We start from the raw sequence: 22,529 nt of genomic DNA, 5'->3' as shown, positions 1-22,529 counted from the left end.
TGGTCTCATTTAGATGATAATGCGACTGTATTCTAATTAATGTCTACACAGTGTATAACGAGGAGTCAAAAGTGCTAAAATGTCTCTAAGGCCCTCTAGTGGCCGTCAGCAGCATATTCCCAAATTATAATATATTTGTATTTTTTGGAAAAGTCATCTTATTTTTTACAAGTTCAGCTGACCTTAATGTTCCCCCAAACATTATGATCTTTTAGTTTTATGTGTCAGTGGGTGATAAATAAAAAGGGCATGGTTGATGAGGTAAGTAGTTTTGGATGAGACAATCAAGTTTCATGAGCACAAGTGTGCTGGGAATTTAATGAGAAGTCATAACATCTTTTCCAAAAACAAGGTTTTATTAGCTTAGAGAGACCAGACCTACACAACACTGAATCTAAATCTTTTCACTTCTCTTCTTAAGCAGATTATACTGTATACTGAAATTCTGCATAAACAGAAAAACACAGACAAAATGAAGGTCAAATGAAGTTCAAAATGGTGTTAGACTACGGTATCTAAAGCTTTTCATGCAAAGGGTCTTTTATTGCAACTTATTTACAATTTTTTTTTTCACCATGTTTTTCTTTCTGTTTACTATAAAAAACTGAGTGATAGGATTGTGTGATGATGGCGTTTATGGAACTATTATCACCCCAAATTTAATTATTTCTATGTAACAGCATGAGCCAGATGTTGTGTTCCTCTCATAACAGCTAATTGTCAAAAATTTTCCACTTTTAGCAACATAATGTACTTTAACTAGCCTCATTTAGTGATGGTAACAGATTCATAATCACATGAGAGGTTCTGGTTTTTGGAGATCAGTGTTGGAGCTGCACCATTCAAACTGCTGTCAAAACTCACTGTTGCGTATTTTATACTTTCACCTGATTTTTTATCTGATGACTGAGCAGCACTGACTGATGAATCAGAGGGTAACTGAGCTGTGGAGTAGACGTCCTGATGTGCTGGGCGTTTTATTGCAGCATAAACAGGTGGTGAAGGATCAGAGGGAATTGTGGGTAATCCAGTGTTGGAGTAAATCTCAGACGGGGCTGAGGGAAGTTGTACAGCAGAGTAAAGACTGTTTGAAACCTCCTCATTTTCAGAAACAGGATAAAAGAATCTTGTTGGACAGCCTGCACTTCCTCACCGTCTCTGTCTGCGTGGTGTCTGTGTGAGTGTGCTGAAAGCGACATCCACTTCCACTTTTGGTGAAAGAAAAAACCCTGCAAACTCCTCAGGAAGTGCATTTGTGAAATGTTGTATGTGAAGGTTATGAAGAAATCTTTATTTTTGTGAAAACTTTCAAACGTCTTTTTAAGTGTAAAACATTATCTTGTATATTAAAATGTTTTAATATTAGTTTTATTATATTCTTTATAATATTATATTCTACATTTAAATGTATTTCTGTGTTTTTCACCCTGCAACTGTCTCATCAGTGTGTATTGGGACATCTGATCTTCCCCAAACTGTTTCCACAAACCTGGAGGCACACAATTGCACAGGACGTCTTTAATATGTTAAAACTTTGTTCAGTTGAACTTAGAAATCCAAACCTGTACCAGCATGGTAATGCCCCTATGCACAAAGCCATCTCCACGAAGATCTGCTTTACATGGCTTGGAGAGAAATATCTTGAGTGGCCTGCTATAGATCTTTGACCTCAACCCTACTGAACACCTTTGCAATAGACTGGAATGCTGACTGCACCCCAGGCCTTCTCACCTCACCTACATCAGTGCCTGAATTTACTAACAACCTTGTAGCTGATGAATACAAATGACCACAAAAACACTCCAAAATCTTGTGGAACATCTTGCTAGAAGAGTGGAGAGAGAGAGTGCGATGCTCAAAAAGCACATACCGTACTTATGACCAGGTGTCCACAAACTTTTGCCAAAATAATGTAGGAAATAATCCGAGAAGGAAAATAAGAGTCATTGGACCTGATTGTAGATGCTGATGGTGCTGCTCTTAAAAAAACACCTTCAAGTTCTGTAATCATTGACACGTTTCTGTTCGTGTGAAGTCGTGTCTTTCTTTCACACGTTGATTGTTGGAGTACTGACAGTGTAATTATTCATTATGAGTTTTTTTGGTCTCATTTAGATGATAATGCGACTGTATTCTAATTAATGTCTACACAGTGTATAACGAGGAGTCAAAAGTGCTAAAATGTCTCTAAGGCCCTCTAGTGGACGTCAGCAGCATATTCCCAAATTATAATATATTTGTATTTTTGGAAAAGTCATCTTATTTTTTACAAGTTCAGCTGACCTTAATGTTCCCCCAAACATTATGATCTTTTAGTTTTATGTGTCAGTGGGCGTTAAATAAAAAGGTCATGGTTGAGGACGTGATTAGTTTTGGACGAGACAATCGAGTCTCATGAGCACAAGTGTGCTGGGAATTTAATGAGAAGTCATAACATCTTTTCCAAAAACAAGGTTTTATTAGCTTAGAGAGACCAGACCTACACAACACTGAATCTAAATCTTTTCACTTCTCTTCTTAAGCAGATTATACTGTATACTGAAATTCTGCATAAACAGAAAAACACAGACAAAATGAAGGTCAAATGAAGTTCAAAATGGTGTTAGACTACGGTATCTAAAGCTTTTCATGCAAAGGGTCTTTTATTGCAACTTATTTACAATTTTTTTTTTCACCATGTTTTTCTTTCTGTTTACTATAAAAAACTGAGTGATAGGATTGTGTGATGATGGCGTTTATGGAGCTATTATCACCCCAAATTTAATTATTTCTATGTAACAGCATGAGCCAGATGTTGTGTTCCTCTCATAACAGCTAATTGTCAAAAATTTTCCACTTTTAGCAACATAATGTACTTTAACTAGCCTCATTTAGTGATGGTAACAGACGCATAATCACATGAGAGGTTCTGGTTTTTGGAGATCAGTGTTGGAGCTGCACCATTCAAACTGCTGTCAAAACTCACTGTTGCGTATTTTATACTTTCACCTGATTTTTTATCTGATGACTGAGCAGCACTGACTGATGAATCAGAGGGTAACTGAGCTGTGGAGTAGACGTCCTGATGTGCTGGGCGTTTTATTGCAGCATAAACAGGTGGTGAAGGATCAGAGGGAATTGTGGGTAATCCAGTGTTGGAGTAAATCTCAGACGGGGCTGAGGGAAGTTGTACAGCAGAGTAAAGACTGTTTGAAACCTCCTCATTTTCAGAAACAGGACATGGAACCTGATCAGAAGTAGAATAAGAAACTGAAATCAAATCATGTCCTAAAAACAGAAATGTAATTATTATTGAATGAGTTTTAGGTAAAACAGATGAAATTCTAAAGGCCATTTTCCATCCACAAGACATTTCCTTCTACAGAACTGTCACTCAATGTGTGTTTGTTTTTTACACAATTCTGTGTAATCTCTAGAGATGGTTGTGTGTGAAAATCTCAGATCATCAGCCATTTGTGAAAAACCCAAACCTAATTCATCTGGTATCAACAATAATTCCACAGTTAAACCCACTGTGATCTCATTTTTTTTCACATTCTGATAAACATTGCATGTGAACTTTAGCTCTTCTGGATAACTGCACCTAATAAAGTGGACAGTGTGGGTGTGTTAATTAGAGGTAGCTTTGCCACTAGAGGGAGACAAAGCTGTCTCTGAGTAATTAGTACCAACTAACTGCACCTGAAGACATTACTGTGTAAGAGTTGCTTGAAGTTTGTTAAACCAGTCAGTCTTGGGTTAATGCTATGTGGCTAAAAAATAGCTGAGATTAGTATTTTAATAACTAGAACATTCCCTGAGTCTTTCCTCTGTACTGGTGTACAAGCCATTGGATTATTTTTCCCAATGTTTTGTTTCCTGGTTAGTTCCAGGTACCAATCCTAAATGTATTGTTCCTGTTCTCACTTGCTTTGCTTCATTAGTTCATTTAGATTTGCTGTAATAAGGGAATCAGGCATCAGACGTCGTCAGTCTACAGTTCAGGCACTAATAACACTCTTCCTGTCTATTCTAGTGTGTTGCTCACAGGTTTGCCCCACACTACTGTACACTGAGGCCTGAGTTCAAATCTAGCATGGACCGAGTCACCCAGTTTATATAGAAATGTAAACAGCAGATCAGCTAATGGTAATGTCTGGTTTAGTGCAGTACATCAGATGTGGCTGAGGGAAGTTGTACAGCAGAGTAAAGACTGTTTGAAACCTCCTCATTTTCAGAAACAGGACATGGAACCTGATCAGAAGTAGAATAAGAAACTGAAATCAAATCATGTCCTAAAAACAGAAATGTAATTATTATTGAATGAGTTTTAGGTAAAACAGATGAAATTCTAAAGGCCATTTTCCATCCACAAGACATTTCCTTCTACAGAACTGTCACTCAATGTGTGTTTGTTTTTTACACAATTCTGTGTAATCTCTAGAGATGGTTGTGTGTGAAAATCTCAGATCATCAGCCATTTGTGAAAAACCCAAACCTAATTCATCTGGTATCAACAATAATTCCACAGTTAAACCCACTGTGATCTCATTTTTTTTCACATTCTGATAAACATTGCATGTGAACTTTAGCTCTTCTGGATAACTGCACCTAATAAAGTGGACAGTGTGGGTGTGTTAATTAGAGGTAGCTTTGCCACTAGAGGGAGACAAAGCTGTCTCTGAGTAATTAGTACCAACTAACTGCACCTGAAGACATTACTGTGTAAGAGTTGCTTGAAGTTTGTTAAACCAGTCAGTCTTGGGTTAATGCTATGTGGCTAAAAAATAGCTGAGATTAGTATTTTAATAACTAGAACATTCCCTGAGTCTTTCCTCTGTACTGGTGTACAAGCCATTGGATTATTTTTCCCAATGTTTTGTTTCCTGGTTAGTTCCAGGTACCAATCCTAAATGTATTGTTCCTGTTCTCACTTGCTTTGCTTCATTAGTTCATTTAGATTTGCTGTAATAAGGGAATCAGGCATCAGACGTCGTCAGTCTACAGTTCAGGCACTAATAACACTCTTCCTGTCTATTCTAGTGTGTTGCTCACAGGTTTGCCCCACACTACTGTACACTGAGGCCTGAGTTCAAATCTAGCATGGACCGAGTCACCCAGTTTATATAGAAATGTAAACAGCAGATCAGCTAATGGTAATGTCTGGTTTAGTGCAGTACATCAGATGTGGCTGCAAACATTTATTTCTGTGGTTTTGTTGGAAGCAAAGACAGTTTTTGAGAAACAACTCACCATAAAGATGTCTGAGGAGCTGTGTGGAGACAGGGCTGAAAACGAGGCTAGGAATTGGGAAAAGAACATTTTTATGAACAACACATTATAACATATATATGATTATATAAATATATTATTAAAATATAAACAAATGAGTAACAAAATGAATTTTTATTTATGACCTCATGCAGGTACACATCTGTCCACTAGGGGGAATTGTTCTGTCTTACGAATTTAATGTGGTCCATTGTGGTTCCAGGAGAGCAGAGCAGCTAGCAATGTTACTTAACTAGATATCAACTTTAGTTTGCTTGTTTATTTCACTAGTTACCAGAGGTGAAACCTTTTATAGTGTCGGGATTTCATTCAGCTAAATCCTGATGAAAAGAATCATCAGAATGGTGGGAAATGATTTTTTGTCAGAAATCTATGCAGAAATCATTTAGTCTCTTTTAAAGGTCAAATGATGTGTACACATTCCCCAGGACTTTAAATTTCTACATACAGTGTATTTTTATTTGAAATATTATAACAATCATTTTCTGCATTTTATTTATCATACTATCAATAACAGTTGAAATAATAAGTGAAAATGTGATTGATTGCTGTACCTTGTGTCATCGTCTTTTTTTTCCTCTGTACACTGAAAGTGAATAAAATGGCAATAAGAAGCAGCTCTAGGAGCACAGATACTGCAATGATGAAAGCAGAAGTTGGAAATTCTGAAAGGAAAACACGATCATAATGAGAGTCACATTCAAACCATTTTCTGATTTTAACTGAAAAAGTGTGTGTGTGTGTGTGTGTGTGTGTGTGTGCGTGTGCGTGTGTGTGCGCGTGTGTGTGTTTGTGCAAGTGAAAGTGAAAGTGAAATTCTAGATGTTGTTGTTGTGGCCTTCAGACAGTGGATTGTGTTCATGTGTCTATAAATAGACTACTGGCCTGAATGAGGAAACAGAGCTGACTGAAGAACTGAATTGTCTTTTTTATAACATGGTATTGCGTAAAGCTGCCAAAAAACATGTGATTTTCTCTTTTGATCATTAGTTTGAATTTTTTGTCTATTAGAAGCTGAGCCACTAAAAATGTCTCCATGGGAGCAGAAGATCAAAACCAACATGTGTTGATTATGTTACTAAATTAAACCATAAATCAAACAAAGAATCCATGTAATTACCCAATATGCATAACCCAAGAAGTTACATTTTAATTAGTATTTTTAGACCAAACTGAGGTGGAAAACATTGAACTAAACCCTGAGTTATTGCCCATCCATCCATCTATTTATCTATCTATCTAAAAAATAGTTGGATTTTATGAGGCATGTTTTCAAACCAGACACAGAAACGTTCACACCTGCACAGACAAACAACAGTAAAGGAAGTGCACCCAATATAGATTTAAACTGAAAGTGGTGGTGTACTGGATTGTTGGACTTCTGATTCGGAAGGTCATGTTTAGATCCCAGCTCCATTAATCTGCCACTGCATGGCCCTTAAACCAGATCCTTAACCCTCAACTGCTCAGCAGTATAAATGAAATAACTGGAAGTGGTTCTGGATGAGTTCATATGTGGAAGTAGAAGAGATCCTGCATGTGTACAGTCCCAATATGGGAAAATTCTTGATATTATTTATCTAATTTCTCTTAATTTGGCACAAATACAGTCTGCAGTGTAAAATGCAGTGGTTAAAATTGTGGGTATTGTGAGTGTGGTGAGAATAAAAGCTTAAGTCACTTCCTGTCCATCGCTAAACCACAGGATGTAGAATTATGCTTTAAATATTTACCACCATCACCACAGCTGAAGTCATCTCTCATGTAGCGTTTTGCTCCGTGTTCTATGTGTCATGTAGAAGAATTTATATAAAGGATTAAATACTCTAATTTTTTGCATACATACTCTGAGGTACAGAAGCGATGGTTGGGTCTTTAGCATCATTTAGCAAATTAGCTGAAATGAAAAAGGGAGACATGAATGATGTGGGAGAAATGTGATAAAGAGGAGGTCAGGCAAAAAGTCCGTACCTGCTGTTATTGTTGAGGATGATGATGTACGTGTGATCTCAGCATGCACTGATGGACTTGTTGAAGTGGAGTGTGTGGTGGGTGAAGCAGTACTGTTAGCAGAATCATCTGGAAGATAGAAACAATCCATTTTTTAATCCCATACAGTTCAAATTTGTCAGGTTAAAGATCCATGAACTGATTATCAATTTGAAGTTTTTAAACCTGAAACATTGTACATGGTGATGAATTTATAATATATTCTTTTAGTCTCCTCTGTGAAACACTCACCCGTTTTAACCAGCAGTTGAAGCTTTGTGTAAATATTAGGCCCTTTCTGCTGTACCACACACCAGTAAGTGTTTGCATCCTCTGCTCTCAGATCAGTGATGTTGATGGTGAAGATTTTGGCTGTTGTGTCGTCATACAGAGAGAATCTGGTGTCTTCAGCAGGAGATCCAGACTGAACAGGAATGTCTTTGGTTGCAGGCCAATGGGGACATTCACCTCTGCAGAGATACTTGTTGTTTTCTTCATATCCAGATTCATAGGGACATTTAATCTGAACTGATCTCCCTCTGTATCCAGTTACTGTAGTTACATCATCAGATCCAGCTGGAGAATAAAATACAGTGGAATGAAATAAGATCCAGGATGATTGTGCAACATATAAGCTCAGTATTTAGACATATTTTAATGCAAACATTGTGACAAATGAAACAAAAGGCAGGAACAGAAGATTAAATTGCATACACACAGAATAATAATATAAATCATAGATCTTATTAAATATGGGTTTTCTTCTCACTGCACATTTTGTGTTTAACCACAAGAAGAAAGATGAGAATGAAAGCCGCCTGAACTGAAACCATTAACAGTGACCATTAAACACAATCTTTTCAGGTATTATATTAAAATATGCTTTACAATTTATTTCACAAGTTAACATGTAGATGTTGCCATGCGTAGGTTACTAAAAGTGTTTTTGTGGTAAACAGGAAGCCTCAGCTGCCCTGATAAAAGATCTATCAAGCTATAAATGTCCATCAGTGCAAAGCTTTAATGTTGATGCTGATGATAATGTGCTTTTACTTACCTGCAATCAGGCAGAAGGTGAAAAGAAGAAAGATTTTCATTTTAAGTGAAAGCTCCTTCTCAGAACGAATAAAGAAATGCTTTGTTCGTTTTCTTCCACTTCTTCACTCACTCTGTTTTTGGTGACTGTACAGTGTGTATTTGTGTGCTGAAGGCATAAATGACCTCATGTCCACTTCCACTTTTTGTGATAGGAAACCACCCAGGAAGTGCCTATGAGAAATGCTGCACTGCAGTGTGAACTGTAATCTCAAATGTGCTTTGTGTTGGTGGGGAGTTCGTGTACAAAGTCGTTTTTATTCATGTAAAAGCAATGTTTGTGTTATTTGAGTGAACTAGATTTACTCCAGGATTAAGTGGAGTGTTCATGAGTGTGTCTCACGCTCAGGTGTATCACCAGACACCATTCATGAGCAGCTACCTGGCACTGCTAAATGTAATAGTTTAGTTGCGATAGTACTGCCTTCTAGTGGACAAGGAACAAAACACTGCAATGTTCTCCGAATGTAATCTACAAACACAAGGCAGACAGAGGAGGATTTTGACAGGATTGTAGATATCATGACGCTACACTGAGCATAATTCATTCACACAGTCATGTAACATTCAGAATGTTTCCTAGATCATTTCCAAACAGGTGCAGGAAAACACATATAGACCAGACAAGAGCAGGTCACAGGCCATGGCCATGGAGTTCTGTTCCATCTGCCATTATGCCATTATGATTCCTGCAGGAAAAGTCCCTGGTCTGATTTTGATTCAAAGAACCCACATGCATGTCTTCTGAGCAGTCCTTTTGGTCTATAACAAAATTGGAAGGACAAGAAAATACATTTTGCTGCTGTGGAATTACAACGTGAAAATATGCTTCCTTTTCGTGTTGTATATGGAGGATCTTACCCAAGGATTTACTTGGGAATACTGGTCTGGTGAAGGTGCCCCAGTAAAGACAGTAATTGTTGTACATACTTCTAGCTGGGACAATTAACACAGCAGGAAGGACTGTAGGTGTTTTGGGGGCATCTGGTAATACTGTGTTTTATTTTGTATGATATATCACTTACATTTGAACAGAAACCTTGCCTTGTTACACACATGGATAGAGTTTTGAGTTAAGTATAGGCAGTGATTCTCTGGCCGTCACTCATACGGGGCCTAACCCCCCCTTTACGAATGCTAAAGTAAAGGGAACCAGAGCACATTGTTCAGACCCCTGCTGTGTTGATGGAAGGTGTAAAAAGTGTATGATGTATATATGTCTCCTTTTCTACCTGAGGATTGCAAAGGAAAGGTAGAAGGCAATCTCAGGATGCTAAGACCAAAGCCAGGGGTTTTGCTGATGACTTTAATGGTTTGTGCTTCAAATAGAAGCCTGATATCATGCAAGAGGAATTAATGAGCCGGATAATTAACATCCATCATATTCTTGCTGCTTGCCTGAAGGGGGCAGTAACACTGAGGAAGATGGTAGAACAACCTGGAAGCTGAGGTCTCAATGTTCTTGTTGGCATATTACATATAAATAATGTGATGTTAGTAATTTAAAGACAAGATGAATTAAAAGAACAAGAAGTTGATTTACAAAAAAAAAATAAAAAAATATATATATATTATTGTAGGTACAGCATTGTTACATGCAGATTTGCCATTATATGTTGGTTGATTTATTGGAGATTACATCAAGTAACATTTTAATTTAAAAACAGACATAAAAAATCTACAGCAAGTGATTAACCCACAGGCCTGGCAAAATGTCTGCTGGGGAACCAATAAACACTGCTACAGCATTTCAATCTTATTTTTTATAATGGAAGGACAGATTCTGATAGACTGGATTTGATTGGATATCAGTAAAGGTCGAATTCTGATGGTTTGATTGGTCGGTGGTAGAGTCTGGACTCTTGCATGCTTTTGCTTGCAGATGTTTGAAATTTAGGTAATTTTCATAAACATCACTTGTCTGAAATGGAAAACAAAACTCAATTAAAATGTTTGTAAGTGAAGTGTTTCTGAAAGTAATATCAGGAGCAAATCATTGGTGGGTACCTCCTTTGAAGATGTTACGGGTCCTGTAGTGACATGAGAAGGAAAACAATGTTAGGCTGTGTTTTGCATTTTAAAGGAAAAACAGAGTTTATTCCAGCTTTGTGTTCACGCAAATTATATCAGTAATCCGTCATTTAGGTTAAAAAGAAATCAATTGAGTGTCATCGCCTCTTTTGAGTAGATATAGAACATGTGACTGTATGTGTATTTAAAGCAGGTCATCATGAGGTAACAAAAATTTCAAGTGGTTTTTACCTCGACCTTTACTTTTGCAGTAGACTGCTATAATTACAGCAACAGTGAACACGACTGCACCTGTACTGATCAGGAGGTGGGTAGCAAAATCTGGAACATCTGTAAAGGACAAACATTTACCAGGATCATAAACATTCAAACTATATGTAAAAATGGCCATGTTTCAGGTGGAACCCTTAGAAATGTGAAGCAATTTGCAAAATGTGTACTTGCTTTTAAACTGAGTGGGTCACCAAAACATCATGGATATGAAGCTTTATCTTTGTTTTATTTTTAGTCTGCGGAGTGCTGAGCAAAACAGTGATGTGATGTACATGCTCATGCAATGTCATTCTCATGCAAGTCTAATTTACATAGTGAAAAGATGAGTGTTGGTGGTCCTTTACAGTGTAGATGCAGGTCTACATACCATTTTTTGAGGGAGCAGTGGTTTGGTGTTGAACTGTGTTTAATGGAGCAACTGAAAAATATGAGACATGATGAATGACATGACAGAAATATAGCAAAGAAAAGCTTAGATAAAACGTTTTTACTTGTAGCTGGAGGAGTCTCAGAATCCACTGATGGACTTGTGATAGGTGATGAAGTTGAGTATGTGGTGTGTGTGGACTGTGAGACAGTACTGCTGGCAGGATCATCTGAGAGAACAGAAAACAAGCTACAATTCAGGTTCTCTTTCCATTCAGTTTACAATTTCTAGGTTTATAATCCACAATTTGAGCTTCATTTATCAATCTTCTGGCCAGGATTATTAAAGATTATCTGATATTTTCATGTGCACATTATTAAATCACAACTTGGACAGTCATGTGCCTTTTACTGAAGAGTGGCTTCCTTCTGACAACTCTACCATACAGGCCTGATTGGTGGAGTGCTGCAGAGAAGGTTATTCTTCTGGATGGATCTCCTCTCTCTACAGAGAAATGCTAGAGTCTTGGTGGCTCCACACTTCTTGCATTTAAGGATGATGGAGGTCAATGTGCTCATTGGGACCTTCAATTCTGCAAGAAATCTTTGTGTTCCTCTAACCAGATCTGTGAACTCATATAGACAGGTGTGTGCCTTTCCAAATCTTGTTCAGTCATTTAAATTTACCACAGGTGGACTCTAATCAGTTTTTATTTTTAACAAATTTGCAAAAACCTCAAACAAACTTCTTTCACTTTGTCATTATGGGGTTTTGTTTGTAGAACTTTGAGGGGAAAAATGAATGTAATCTATTTTTAAATAAAGCTATAATATAACAATGTGAAAAAAAAGGACTGTGAATACCTTCCAGATGAACTGTATACACTCTCCTCTTACTCTCCTCCTCTGGAGTAATTGCATCCTAACAACTCCTCTAACTCCTAACACCGCTAAGGTACCCTCTGTTCCATTAACGAAGCTATCCAGGGAGGGGAGGATACTCTATAAATCACCAAATTCCTTCATGGTACTTCTAATTTCCACTTAATAAATGAGGTTTCATCTACAATGTACATGGTGGTTTAATAATTAAGTTTTCACTCACCCAGTTTAACCAGCAGTTGAAGCTCTGTGTAAATATCAATCCCTGTTCGCTCGATCCCACACCAGTAAGTGTCTTTATCCTCTGTTCTCAGATCAGTGATATTGACGGTGAAGATCCTGGCTATTGTGTTGTCGTACAGAGAGAATCTGGTGTTTTCAGCAGGAGATCCAGATTTAACCAAAACATTTATCCAGTCAGTACATTCACCTCTGCAGAGATATTTTGTGTATTCTTCATATCCAGGATCATAGAGACATTTAATCTCAACTGATCTTCCTCTGTATCCAGTTACTGTAGTTACAGCATCAGATCCAGCTGGAGAATGAAATACAGTGAAATTAATTCACTATCCAGGAATATTTAAGTGTATTTATTGTGATAAGTGTAAGAGAAGAGCCAGGTACAAACTATGTACATAGATGATCCTATACAGCTGAACATGGACATTTATACATGACATTCATGTAAGAAAACTAGGAAGTCTTCAAAAATTTCTATCAAGCTGTTAATGTCCATTACTGCAAAGCTTTAATGTTGATGTTGATGTTCATTTTGAAGTGTGTTTACTCACCGTTAATCAGGAAGAATGTGAAAAGGAGAATGATCTTCATTCTAAGTTCAGTCTCAAATGCCTTCTTGAGAACAAATTAATAAAATGCTTCTTCTACTTCCTCATTCTCTCTACCTTAATGACTCTGCTGTGTCTCTATTTTGGGGGCAAAAGAACAAGTGGTCACATTTATTACCACTTCCTGTGACAGAAAACCACTCAGGAAGTGTTGGTGTAAAATGCCAAATGCTGCTGCTGCAAAAAAATGCTTTTCAAGATATAAAGATATGTCTGATTCTAAACTATTAAAGATTAGAGTTGTGTAATGCAACGTGAACTGCAATCTTAATTGTGTTTTATTTACTCTCGCTTGGTGGTAAGTTAGTGAACAATGTCGCTTTTATCAGCATACAGCTTACATTATTAACAGCTTCCTGTCACTGTTTACTGTAACAGTATGTGAATAAAGACCCCCACATACCCCCCTAGAAGACAAAGTAAATCAAAACCAAAACTTGGGTGAACACGGCATACAATAGAAACATACTGTACAGGGGTTGTGTTATATAAGGTTGCATATAACGTTTTTGCATTCTATAAGAAAGAGCAGAGTGTGAAGTTAAATTAGCAAAACAACTTGTACAGCTGTACATAAAGCATTGCAATTATTTGTGGAATTTCACAGATGCCCAAATCCGGAGCAACTCAATCTACACAACACCTTGGGAGACAGATGTAAGAATTAGCCATGAATTGACTAATTATTTCACCAATACCTGTAAACTGAAACTAAAGTCTTTTGGAATTTGATTTGAAAAGTGAACTTTTGCCATGTTAATGTGAAAAATTAAAAGTGAAAATAAATGTGAGTGTAGATTCTGTATGTCAGGTCAGAGTCTGCTGGAAACTCCCAACTACCAACCATCACCACAGCCTTCCAATACGGCCGCCACAGATATTGAAGGACCGGAAGCACGTTTTTGTATTTTATTGTATTACACCAAATCATAAAAGACTGTCAGACACCACTCATGAGTGCTGGTCTCGGTGGGCTAACGTGTTGTCTGATGTCCAGCACGTGGTCTCATCTTTACCCGCTAAAGTTCCTTTTATGTCACAGTAACATAATAATTTCCAGGCAGAGCTTTAATTAATTATTTATGTATTCCTGTCGACACTTTCCTTCCCTGTACTCATGCCAGGGCATGCAGACACACACACACACACACACACACACACACACACACACACACACACGTCTTTCCTTGACACTGACCTGAGAAACCATGCATAGTCGTGGATCAGCATGCCCTCACATTGCATCCACTGCTTTTCCATCATGCCTGGGACTTGGTGTGTCTCAGGATTTCCACACCAATTCGATGGTTGGCCATCAAGCAATGTTGAACAAAAACTACACAAATTTGTTGGTAATGATCATGGCAGGCATAAATGCTGCTTGCGTTATATATTTACAGTTCTGGCTCCTCCACTTTCATTGTTTTGATGCCAAATACAGGCTACTGCCACCTGCTCTCACACAAGCACAGAACATACACACTAGTTGACCATCAGCTGTCTTCTGTCTGGTGTCACTCAGTTCAACTTTGTGGATAACTGGTGAGGTGCATGCACTCCTGAAGACTCGAGACATCAACATTGCTTGATGGTCAACCTTCGATTTGGTGTGTCCCAGGCTTTCCACACCACTTTCATGCCACTCTGAGCCTATAGACACTAGACAGGGAAATTACATCAAAGTGCTGTTAGTTGCCTGGTGGTGAAATTCAGGAACTAAGGAATATTTGCTGTCCTGAAATCCATGGTACTCACAGAATCTGTCAGGACATTCACCAGCATTCACTAAGTAGATCAGGAGCATTTCATGAAAAAAACTATTTATTTGTACCAATTAAATTTGTCCTGACCACAAAGATTGAAGTCTTAAACTTTGATCAAAACATTGTAAATAATACCCACATAGATGGTCAAGAATCTTTATTTTAATAAGGAAAGGCATTTATTATTTTTTTTTTTTCTGAAAATGTAAATATTTTTGAAACGTGATGCACAGGCAAAGCAAAAACCTTTCAGACAAAAAAAGTGAGGAAATGATAATAACTATGACATTTTCTCCCAGACCTCTTACATTACCAACATCATCCTGAATCTCATTGGTTATTAGTGGAGTTCAGGGTCTGGTAAAGTGAATCTGATTGGTTAGTGGTTGGATCTAAACTCTGGTAGACAGATTCAGGTAAATTGTGTTTTTCTCTTGCTTGGAGGGCGAGTACATTGTGGTCATTTACATAATCGTGATTAGTCTGAAATGAAAAAAAAAATTATTGGAATGTTTGTAAGTAAAGTGTTTGTGAAAATACAACCTGAAACAAACCATCGTCTTGTACCTCTTTGGATGATTGTGTCTCTGTTACAGGGCCTGCAGGGAGATGAGAACATCAGCACAGTTTGCTTTAATACAAAATATAAAACACTTTAAATTGAAGACAATCAAATATTACTGTCAGGATCACACTGAGAGACACAGACTACATTTCCCACAATCCACTGCACCTCATGAACTGTCACAAACGTTGTTCTCTGCATGTGGATCATGTTCACCAACACTACTGTTTTTGTGACTGTTGTTTAATGTAGCACCAGGGTTCTGGGGGAACGTTGTTTCATTTCACTGTGTACTGCGTCAGCTATATATGGTTGAAATGACAATAAAACTTCTTGACTTGACTCGACTTGAAAAAAATGTCCTATCACGGCTTCACACAGTCTTTAAAAATAAAACAGAATCATATTCAGTAGTGAAGCTCGAACTGATGTCTTTCTGGTCCAGTCTGTAGCTACATGCAGTGACTCCAGCATCACATACAGGCTTTTCTCTGTATAACATCACTAACTAAAGATTGTGGATAACTGGTGAGGTGCATGCACTCCTGAAGACTCGAGACATCAACATTGCTTGATGGTCAACCTTCGATTTGGTGTGTCCCAGGCTTTCCACACCACTTTCATGCCACTCTGAGCCTATAGACACTAGACAGGGAAATTACATCAAAGTGCTGTTAGTTGTCTGGTGGTGAAATTCAGGAACTAAGGAATATTTGCTGTCCTGAAATCCATGGTACTCACAGAATCTGTCAGGACACTAACCAGCATCCGCGAAGTAGATCAGGAGCATTTTATGAAACAAACTATTTATTTGTACCAATGAAATTTGTCCTGACCACAAAGATTGAAGTCTTAAACTTTGATCAAAACATTGTAAATAATACTCAAGAATATTTAATTTAATAAGGAAAGGCATTTATTAATTTATTTTTCTTCTGAAAATGTAAATATTTTAGAAAAGTGATGCACAGGCAAAGCAAAAACCTTCCAGACAAATAAAGTGAGAAAATGATAATCACTATGACGTTTTCTTCCAGACCTCTTACATTACCAACATCATCCTGAATCTCATTTGTTATTAGTGGAGTTCAGGGTCTGGTAGAGTGAATCTGATTGGTTAGTGGTTGGATCTAAACTCTGGTAGACAGATTCAGGTAAATTGTGTATTTCTCTTGCTTGGAGAGCGAGTACATTGTGGTCATTTACATAATCTTCATTAGTCTGAAATGAAAAAAAAAATTATTGGAATGTTTGTAAGTAAAGTGTTTGTGAAAATACGACCTGAAACAAACCATCGTCTTGTACCTCTTTGGAAGATTGTGTCTCTGTTACAGGGCCTGCAGGGAGATGAGAACATCAGCACAGTTTGCTTTAATACAAAATATAAAACACTTTAAAATAAAGACAATCACATATCACTGTTAGGATCACACTGAGAGACACAGACTACATTTTCCACAATCCACTGCACCTCATGAACTGTCACAAACGTTGTTCTCTGCATGTGGATCATGTTCACCAACACTACTGTTTTTGTGACTGTTGTTTAATGTAGCACCAGGGTTCTGGGGGAACGTTGTTTCATTTCACTGTGTACTGCGTCAGCTATATATGGTTGAAATGACAATAAAACTTCTTGACTTGACTCGACTTGAAAAAAATGTCCTATCACGGCTTCACACAGTCTTTAAAAATAAAACAGAATCATATTCAGTAGTGAAGCTCGAACTGATGTCTTTCTGGTCCAGTCTGTAGCTACATGCAGTGACTCCAGCATCACATACAGGCTTTTCTCTGTATAACATCACTAACTAAAGATTGTGGATAACTGGTGAGGTGCATGCACTCCTGAAGACTCGAGACATCAACATTGCTTGATGGTCAACCTTCGATTTGGTGTGTCCCAGGCTTTCCACACCACTTTCATGCCACTCTGAGCCTATAGACACTAGACAGGGAAATTACATCAAAGTGCTGTTAGTTGTCTGGTGGTGAAATTCAGGAACTAAGGAATATTTGCTGTCCTGAAATCCATGGTACTCACAGAATCTGTCAGGACACTAACCAGCATCACTAAGTAGATCAGGAGCATTTATGAAACAAACTATTTATTTGTACCAATGAAATTTGTCCTGACCACAAAGATTGAAGTCTTAAACTTTGATCAAAACATTGTAAATAATACTCAAGAATATTTAATTTAATAAGGAAAGGCATTTATTAATTTATTTTTCTTCTGAAAATGTAAATATTTTAGAAAAGTGATGCACAGGCAAAGCAAAACCTTCAGACAAATTTAAAAGTGAAAAAGAGAACAAACGTTTTGCCAAATTAATATATTTTCACACCATGAACACGTTCTTTGTGTGTATAAATTGTGTGTATCAACACATTCAAACATTGAACATAATGGTTTAACAATCAGTCTCAATTACAGTGTGTTTATAATTACTGATTTATTTGGGCAGATTATTTTCGTCTCCTCTGTGTAACACTCACCCATAATCACCAGTTGAATCTCTGTGAATTTATCAATCCCTGGCTGCTCGATTCCACACCAGTAAGTGTTTGCATCCTCTGCTCTCAGATCAGTGATGGTGACGGTGAAGATTTTGGCTGTTGTGTTGTCATACAGAGAGAATCTGGTGTCTTCAGCAGGAGATCCAGACTGAATAGGAACATCTCTGTTTGCAGGCCAATGGACATTCTCCTCTGCAGAGATACTTGTTGTGTTTTTCATATCCAGATTCATAGGGACATTTAATCTGAACTGATCTTCCTCTGTATCCAGTTACTGTAGTTACAGCATCAGATCCAGCTGGAAAGAAAATAACTGTATTGATTTAGGCACAACAAAATGAGCTAAATGCCACATGTTTATAGTAAATAGGATTTATATCTGCATCTTTCTTCAGAATTACACCTGGACCTTACAGTATATGTCTTGTACACTCAGTTCTGCAGGTTATACTAAACTAGCAGAAAACATGCAGGTGTATGATTCAGATTCAGATTCAGTTTTATTGTACATCTCTTGTGTACAATATTTTATTGTAAATATTTTGTCATCTCTCTCTCTCTCTCTCTCTCTCTCTCTCTCTCGTATTTTTTTTTTTTTTACCGCATATCAGGAGCATACAAAGATGTAATTTAATGATAAACTGTAGAGTAAGATCATATTAATCCTCATGTTATGTTGTGGGTGAAATTGACCGATTTTAAAGTAAAAATAATACAAAATACAAAATACAAAAGCTAAATGTATTTTTTACTATGAAACTTCTTCTGCTTGGCTTAATTAGTGTAATCAACATATACAATTAAAATAGTTCATTTCACATGTTTAAACCTCGATATTTATATTATGTAAATAAAGTTTGGGTCAATTTGAACCAGCAGTTAAAGTGGAAGCATAAAGGGGTCAGATGTGTCAAAGACTATTTGTTTTGAAAGACCTGAGGCTCAGGAACTCGTTTTTAATCATGATAGTAAAATACAAGAAAATGTGTTTGAAGCTCAAGTCAAGAGGCTTTTATTGTCATTTCTACTATACACAGTGGTACACAGTACACAGTAAAAACGAGACAATGTTCCTCCAAAACCCTGGTGCTACACTAAACAACAACATAGAATTACAACACAACACAAGCTACATAAAGTGCATCGAGTGCAACCGAGTGCAAACAGTGCAGATGAAAAACAGTACAGACAGACAACACAAGACTAAACACAAGACAACACAAGATAGCGCCGACCAGTAAACCTACTGTGTACTTTGATTATACAGTACTGTGCAAGGAGAACTGTAAAAATTATAACTGGGAGTAAATATAAACAGACACAATGCAGTGCGAAGAACAGCAGCAGCAGCAGTCAAGAGGTGCAAAAGACAGCATGTAAACATTATAAAGCAGTTAAGTATAAATAATAATAAATAAATGATGGTGTAATGGATTGAGATTGAGATGAGTAATGAGTAATGAGTGTGTGTTAAGTTCAGGTTGTACAGTTTCGTAACACACATTTGAGTGAGTGTGTTTGTATGTGTATGTGTGTGTGTATGTGTGTGTGTGAGATCCATTTCAGTTCTGTGTATTGAGGAGCCTGATGGCTTGCCAGAAAATACTGTTGCACAGTCTTGATGTGGCGGCCCAAATGCTTCGGAGCCTCTTTCCTGATGGCAGGAGTGTGAAGAGTGTGTGTGATGGGTGTGTGTGGTCGTCCACAATGCTGTTTAAAATGTGCATAATAGAGGGGAGAGAGACTCCGATGCTCTTCTCAGCTGTCCTCACAATCGTCTGTAGGGTCTTGCGATCCGAGACGGTGCAGTTCCCAAACCAGGCAGTGATGCAGCTGCTCAGGATGCTCTCAATGGTCCCTCTGTAGAACATTATCAGGATGGGGGGAGAGAGATGGGCTTTCCTCAGCCTTCTCAGGGAGACGCTACTGGGCTTTCATGGTGATGGAGCTGGTGTTGAGTGACCAGGTGAGGTTCTCCGCCAGATGTACACCAAGGAATTTGGTGCCCTTGACGATCTCCACTGAGGATCCATCAATAATCAGTGGAGAATGGCCACTGTAGACTGTAGACGCTGTAGACCATCTTGACGTAAATTCTGAATCTAATGATTCTGATTATGAACCAAATGAAGAAACTGCTATTTAAGTTCCTCCAAGCACAACATTTACATCAACAAATTGTAAAATACAATGTTTATCCCCTAATATGCGTCAGGAAAACTGTCTGCAGAAAACATAATAAAGATGGTGCCAGGGGCCACTAGAATGGCAGTGACTCGTGTGACAGAACTCTAGATAAATAAAATGCATTGACATGCATTCCCAGGGGTCCTCAGCCTGGCTGGGGTCTGTAAATTAAGCATAAATCAACAGCCAGTCTGTGGGATGCTGATGCAGGCAAGGCTTTATTCTATGCCACAATGTCTCTGGATACCTGGCATATTTCCTCCAGAGTAATCCAATCAAGGGCTGTCAGACAGAAGACAGACAAGCTGATAGCTATTAGAATAATGTAGGACAAGTGGGTTGAGCAACTTGCACTACTCTACAACCCCATACCCTCATGTCACAGTGGATGAAAGGCAAGTGGCATTCAGGGGTTGCTGCTCATTTAGGCAATATATGAGTTAAATATGGATAAATATGGCTTAACAATCTGGGCAGCATGTGATGCAAACACCAGCTTTACATTGAAGGTTTAGACTGGAAAGCCGGTTGGAGGAACCCCATAGAGGAATCAGGGGCACAACATAACGTGACAATTTTTTCACAAGCTACAACTTTGATCATTAGTTTCTACAGAAGAAAAATGTTGTGCTCATTTAGCAAAAAAATGCTAATATCAGCGCAAGAGAGGAGCAGAAACCATGATACTTGGATAAAGTCACGGGGTCCTACAGCACAAAGCAAATAGTGGCTGCTGGTCATCTTTTACAACATGACTGATGTATCAACCTACAACGCATTTGTGATTTAAACTGAGATTTTTTCCAAATGGAACGTTTAAAGCTGTACAAGAGGCGCATCTTCCTTGAGGAGCTGGGGAAGGTGATTGTGGTACCGCATATACAACGAAGGCAGCACATGACAAGACCCAAGCTGCTGCAGCTACAGTGAGGGAGATCCAGGAGAAGACTTCAACTTGTACACCAGTGCATGAGGTACAGTAAGTGTGTGTCTTGTGGTCAACAAAACAGCAATGATTAGTATGATTCATTTTGACCCTGAACAGAAGAGGTTTTCTAAAGTTCATTTTTCATCACCCCATAAAAAGAAAGAAATTATAAAAAGAATGTAAATGTAAAGTGACATTAAAAAAAATCCAGAGTCTTTCTCTGATCTTATAGACCAGTAATCTTCTGCAGCCTGTCAGAGGCATTTGAGGTTTGCAAACAAACGGTCGTCCAGTGTACAGTCTCTTTTTGAGTGATCTTAGATGTACCTATGTTCAGCTACTTTCAAAGACAAACGTTGTCTGATGGTTTTTTTCACATTTTTACCTCAATGCCTTGTTTACGGGCTCAAGAGTGACCATGGTATTGCTACGCTGCTAACTTGCGCTGCTGCTAAAACAATCATCTGTCGATCATCAACAGCATGAACTTCTTCAGCAGTTTGAGCTACAAAAGCTCATCTTTTGGATCGGACCAAATGGACAAGCCTTTGCTCCTCACGTGCATCATTGATCCTCGGCCGCCCATGACCCTGTCATCGGTTCACCACTGTTCCTTCCTTGGAGCACTTTTGATAGAGTCTGACTACTGCAGACCAGGTACATCCCACAAGAGCTGCAGTGTTGGAGATGCTTTGACCCAGTCATCTAGACGACACATTTTGTTAAAATCGCTCAAATCCTTACGCCCATTTTTCCTGCATTTTTCTAAAATCAGCTTTGAAGGGAAAATGTTCACTTGCTGCCTAATAAATAAATCCACACACTAACAGGTGCCATGATGAAGATCATCAGTGTTCTTCACCTCACCATTTAAAATGTTATAATGTCATGCCTGATTGGTGTTTATGTGTCAAATAAAGGCTCTTTTTATCTCAAAAACAACTTCAAAGACCTGAAACTAAGCTGAGGTCTTTTTCTTAGTCATTGCACAGGAAAACCAGTATTTCACATGTACAGCATTTCTGATGTTCAGACTTTCTTCACTCCACAGATGCCATTACATTTCTGTCTACGCAGTAAATCTTACAATACAAGTGAATCTGTACACGCTAGACAGTTTAAACTAGCTCAATCTGGCAACCCCGATATTAAACACTCTTCCACCAAGCATAAGGCAGCATTAACATCATTCAGGCCTCTACAAGTGTCCCACCACAAGGTGCAATATGACCTTGATAAATGGAGATATGGAGATAAATGAGAGCACTGCAACATATTTGTGAAAGTTAAAGGTGAATTACCTGCAGTCCGTCTGTTAAATAGTGGCGTTTATTTCATGGTTTGTCATTTACAAGTGGTAACTGGTATTTAAAAGAAATTCTGAATTGGACACGAAAATTCCACTTCCAGTTTCATTTTTCATGTTTTTTTCTGCATTTGGTGGATTTGGTTTCTCAGAGTTTTGCACATTAGTGTCCTTCCTCTAGTCTCCAACTTCTTACCCTCATTTGTCACCCTGGTACAAAGTTGTGTTACTCTGTGAGGTTGTGAAAGACCTCACTTACAAAAAACATTTAATCATTTAAACAGTGGCTCTTTTTAAATCTGTGCTCAGATGGAATCAGAGACCTTTTTTCCTTTAAAAACATATGAGAGATTACAGGCCACAAAGCTGATCTTCCAGAACTTGTTTCATCGCAGTGATTTCAATAATCAGAGAAATGTACAGTAAAATCCTCGTCCTAACAGATGCACAGTCCTTAGAGTCCATTATTTTTTCTAAATGTGGACATAGTATTTGGAGTAAT

The 22,529-nt window shown here is 38.0% G+C and overlaps 3 protein-coding genes across 14 annotated transcripts in view; all 3 read right to left on the bottom strand.

Annotated features, from left to right (window-relative positions):
- Window positions 1-392: 392 nt before the first annotated feature.
- Window positions 393-8,445, bottom strand: LOC124378408 (CMRF35-like molecule 3). Of its 3 annotated transcripts, XM_046838097.1 has the most exons (9): window positions 8,318-8,445; window positions 7,513-7,836; window positions 7,243-7,350; window positions 7,118-7,168; window positions 5,826-5,936; window positions 5,233-5,279; window positions 4,169-4,233; window positions 888-1,060; window positions 393-445 (listed from the first exon to the last, which is right to left on the bottom strand). In XM_046838097.1, exons 1-9 carry the CDS (start codon window positions 8,355-8,357, stop codon window positions 426-428), a joined length of 939 nt encoding a protein of 312 aa, XP_046694053.1. In that variant the 5' UTR covers window positions 8,358-8,445; the 3' UTR covers window positions 393-425. The 3 variants fall into 3 exon arrangements, with proteins under 3 accessions (XP_046694053.1, XP_046694052.1, XP_046694055.1); XM_046838099.1 differs by lacking the exons at window positions 393-445; window positions 888-1,060; window positions 4,169-4,233 and adding exons at window positions 2,284-2,546; window positions 2,989-3,226; XM_046838096.1 differs by lacking the exons at window positions 393-445; window positions 888-1,060; window positions 4,169-4,233 and adding an exon at window positions 2,281-3,226.
- A 1,657-nt stretch (window positions 8,446-10,102) lies between these two features.
- Window positions 10,103-22,529, bottom strand: part of LOC124378409 (CMRF35-like molecule 5) — a 36,630-nt gene continuing 24,203 nt past the window's right edge. Inside the window, exons 1-8 of one of the 5 annotated variants that reach the window (XM_046838102.1) lie at window positions 13,957-14,440; window positions 12,702-12,836; window positions 12,131-12,445; window positions 11,151-11,255; window positions 11,027-11,077; window positions 10,618-10,716; window positions 10,363-10,385; window positions 10,103-10,276 (exon numbers count right to left, since the gene is read on the bottom strand). In XM_046838102.1, the coding sequence (XP_046694058.1) occupies window positions 10,112-10,276; window positions 10,363-10,385; window positions 10,618-10,716; window positions 11,027-11,077; window positions 11,151-11,255; window positions 12,131-12,445; window positions 12,702-12,741 (798 nt within the window). In that variant the 5' untranslated portion in view covers window positions 12,742-12,836; window positions 13,957-14,440 and the 3' untranslated portion in view covers window positions 10,103-10,111. Of the gene's footprint in view, window positions 10,277-10,362; window positions 10,386-10,617; window positions 10,717-11,026; window positions 11,078-11,150; window positions 11,256-12,130; window positions 12,446-12,701; window positions 12,837-13,956; window positions 14,441-17,585; window positions 17,905-22,529 lie in introns of those variants that run through there. The other 4 variants (XM_046838103.1, XM_046838100.1, XM_046838101.1 and 1 more) reach the window with 4 other exon arrangements.
- LOC124378402 (CMRF35-like molecule 5) overlaps window positions 14,615-22,529 on the bottom strand; it is a 129,226-nt gene continuing 121,311 nt past the window's right edge. For 4 of the 6 annotated variants that reach the window (XM_046838083.1, XM_046838086.1, XM_046838088.1 and 1 more), the window contains 2 exons: window positions 16,392-16,423; window positions 15,985-16,307 (listed from right to left, as the gene is read on the bottom strand). In XM_046838083.1, coding sequence (XP_046694039.1) covers window positions 16,155-16,307; window positions 16,392-16,423 — 185 coding nt within the window. In that variant the 3' untranslated portion in view covers window positions 15,985-16,154. Of the gene's footprint in view, window positions 15,005-15,984; window positions 16,308-16,391; window positions 16,424-22,529 lie in introns of those variants that run through there. The other 2 variants (XM_046838087.1, XM_046838084.1) reach the window with 2 other exon arrangements.

Source organism: Silurus meridionalis, chromosome 24, assembly GCF_014805685.1.
Source record: "Silurus meridionalis isolate SWU-2019-XX chromosome 24, ASM1480568v1, whole genome shotgun sequence".
Taxonomy (NCBI): domain Eukaryota; kingdom Metazoa; phylum Chordata; class Actinopteri; order Siluriformes; family Siluridae; genus Silurus; species Silurus meridionalis.
The sequence above is the reverse complement of the archived record's forward strand: the minus strand, read 5'-3'. Positions and strand labels throughout refer to the sequence as shown.

Excerpts from the sequence above, each read along its gene's own strand:
- LOC124378408 (XM_046838096.1), bottom strand. The coding sequence starts at position 8,357 with ATGAAAATCTTTCTTCTTTTCACCTTCTGCCTGATTGCAG. Across the intron at positions 7,169-7,242 it reads ATCCTCAACAATAACAGCAG|CTAATTTGCTAAATGATGCT; the intron begins GTACGGACTTTT and ends TTTTCATTTCAG. Across the intron at positions 5,937-7,117 it reads CATCGCTTCTGTACCTCAGA|AATTTCCAACTTCTGCTTTC; the intron begins GTATGTATGCAA and ends TTTTCCTTTCAG.